Below are 2,617 nucleotides of genomic sequence, written 5' to 3'. Positions count from 1 at the left end.
GTTTCTCTTTCTGAAGTGCAAATGAATAAATCATTGAAGAGGGGCCATAATCAAACTCTCTCTCTCTCTCTCTCTCTCTCTCTGTCTCTCAGTCTCTCACACACACACACACTCACAATTTTTTTAAAGTGAAATCTCAGAAGAGGTGAAAACCCACCATGAAGTACAAAAGTTAAAAGATTACAAGTAGGCCTCCTGAAAAAACCTAGAAAAAGATCACAAGTCACCAAGGGGAGTATCCAAAAGGATATCCTCCACAATGAGATTGTTTGCAGGCAAAAAAATGTTGTAAATCAAAGCTACACAAAAAACATTGAACCTATCTTGGACAAAGTATATAATTCATGAGATTTACTAGTCTTCCTATTAGACGTCTCATTAACAAGCAAGAGCAGTAGCAGGAGCGGCGTAGTATTCGTGGTATACGTCTTCATGGTATTTTATCCTTCAATATGAAGGTTAGGGCAGGCCTTCAAATTTAAGGGGTACTAGGAGCGGCGGAGTCATCGACAACGGATCACTGCAGCGATGATGGCATTATATTTCCACTTTAACGTGACTATGTAGCTATAGATTGGGTGCTCCGTCCGCACCCGCGAGTCCGCTTAAACCGTATCGTTTGCTCCCATGTATCCAGTAAAAGTGCCCGCCCATCCAATTGCTCACACCCTCCACGTACATTTGAAGCCCGGCTTTCTCCATCAGGCTCGACTTCTTTATCTCGTTCATCAGCTGGACGCACTCCGCATCTTTGGCTTCGATGATCTTGCCAACTTCCAGAATCAGGTCCTGCAGATCAGCATGAGAAGATTTGGACCCTAAGTACATGATCGAGACGATGTTTAGGAAATCGCCTTCGAGAAACTCCTTCTTGAAGGATATGATGTCGTTCATCAAACACATGTTGATTCCTGCCGCTTCCTGCAGCTGGCGGATGAGTGGATTCTGCACGGTTTCGTGGTCGAACACGATCCCCAGACTGTACTCTATGAGGATACAGAAGGGCAGCCAGCCTCCCGCTGCTTGGCGGATGGAAAGGTAGGTGTCTAGATCGGGAAGGCTTCCGGCTTGTCGATAGGAAATCTGCCTTCTGTTCCCATCGAGATAGGCCACTAAGACTGGGATGAAGCGGGCTTGCTGCGCTGCCGGCATCGTCTCGCAGAACTCTCTCCACCACTCGGCGGCCGTCTCGGTCAGCACCCGTGTCACAGGACACGATGACTTTACGGGCTTGCTAGTTAAAACACCCGCGATGGAGTGCAGAAGTTCATCGGCCGCAGACGGGTCGCCTCCCTTCTCCTTGGGATCGTCCAGGACGTTGTCGAATATGAACAGCCAGGCCATGTATTTCATGATGGGAGCCATCTTTTCGCCCATGCCGTTGGCAAATGCAAGGCATGTAAGCAGATGAAAACGAGACTGAAGAAGAAGCGCTATGCGGAAAGGCTCGGGACTAGGGGAGTTGCCGAAATTGCTAAAGCGGGCTAGAATCCAGGCATCCCCCATCTCTTGCAGTCGAGAGTAATCGGGATGGTTGTTCCAGGGGAAGGAGCATTGGACAGGGGGAATCCTTACGTTTTGGACGTTTAGTTGCAAGTTCTGCATGGACTGAGGAGCGGCTGATCTCTCCATGGATGGAGAGATGCGAGAGACTCTAACGAGAGAGATATTTGGGAAGGATACTGAGAGAGAGATATATATTATGAAATTTGACGCAACGCATCTCTTTTGACGCATGACATGCTTAAACGTGACATCATGTCGGGTCGGTGGTCGGTGGTCGGTGGTCGGTGTTTCTATCACATGCTAAACGTGACATGGATTTTATTATCATTGGGGTGTTTCCCTCTCATTGACAAAAATATTGGCATTTCTGCTCAAAAAGTATCAGAGTTTTATGGTACAACGTGCTCTCTCTCTCTCTCTCTCTCTCACTCACACACACACACACACACACATCATAGCTAGTAGTAAAAGTGCTTTTCCAATAATAGCCAACGTGGTCTCTCTCTTTCTCGGAGTATCACTCTATCTCTGTTTCTCTTTCTGAAGTACAAATGAATAAATCATCGAAGGGAGGCCATAATCGAACTTTGTACTCAATAGACTATGTCTCCATATCCGGAGAAGCCCGGAGGCCATAATCGAACTTTGTAGCTCAATAGACTATGTCTCAATATCCAGAGAAGCCCGTTGAATGTCAATTCCAACCAAATAGGGCTATTGAGTTGAAGAAGGCTCTTGAGAATCAGAAGCGGTGACACCAGAAGATTGAGAAGTTTTAGGCATACTAGGTGTATCCAGCATTGACAGGGCCTGGAAAGGATTTGACAAAGAAACCGAAGGAGAGGGTGAGATGATCTCTTTTCCAGGAGGGTGTACCCATCTCCATTCTTTTCTTGTGGTCTTCAATTGCTGCATCTTGTCTAACTGAAGAGGCATAGAAGCATGAGGAACAGAGAAAGAGCTATTTACATTAGCAGATTGACCTGATTGCAAAGGGCAGCTCCGAGCAAAATGACCAATTTGTTTACACCTGTAGCACACATTTGGGAAGGAAGAAAAAGATAAGGGAATGCGAAGTGGATGCGCAAGACCATAATCTATATTCAAGCAT

At 46.3% G+C, this 2,617-nt stretch overlaps 1 protein-coding gene across 1 annotated transcript; it reads right to left on the bottom strand.

The window, feature by feature from the left end:
• Positions 1 to 369: 369 nt before the first annotated feature.
• Positions 370 to 1,673, bottom strand: LOC147892153 (microbial Terpene synthase-like protein 13). The gene has a single exon (XM_087388992.1). It carries the CDS (start codon positions 1,630 to 1,632, stop codon positions 568 to 570), a length of 1,065 nt encoding a protein of 354 aa, XP_087245118.1. The 5' UTR covers positions 1,633 to 1,673; the 3' UTR covers positions 370 to 567.
• Between the last annotated feature and the right edge of the window lie 944 nt (positions 1,674 to 2,617).

Source organism: Dipteris shenzhenensis, chromosome 17, assembly GCF_047967505.1.
Source record: "Dipteris shenzhenensis isolate YYH24624 ecotype China chromosome 17, Dip_SZ_1.0, whole genome shotgun sequence".
Taxonomy (NCBI): domain Eukaryota; kingdom Viridiplantae; phylum Streptophyta; class Polypodiopsida; order Gleicheniales; family Dipteridaceae; genus Dipteris; species Dipteris shenzhenensis.
The sequence above is the reverse complement of the archived record's forward strand: the minus strand, read 5'-3'. Positions and strand labels throughout refer to the sequence as shown.

Bases quoted from the DNA above. Each gene is read 5' to 3' on its own strand.
- LOC147892153 (XM_087388992.1), bottom strand. From the start codon at position 1,632: ATGGAGAGATCAGCCGCTCCTCAGTCCATGCAGAACTTGCAACTAAAC.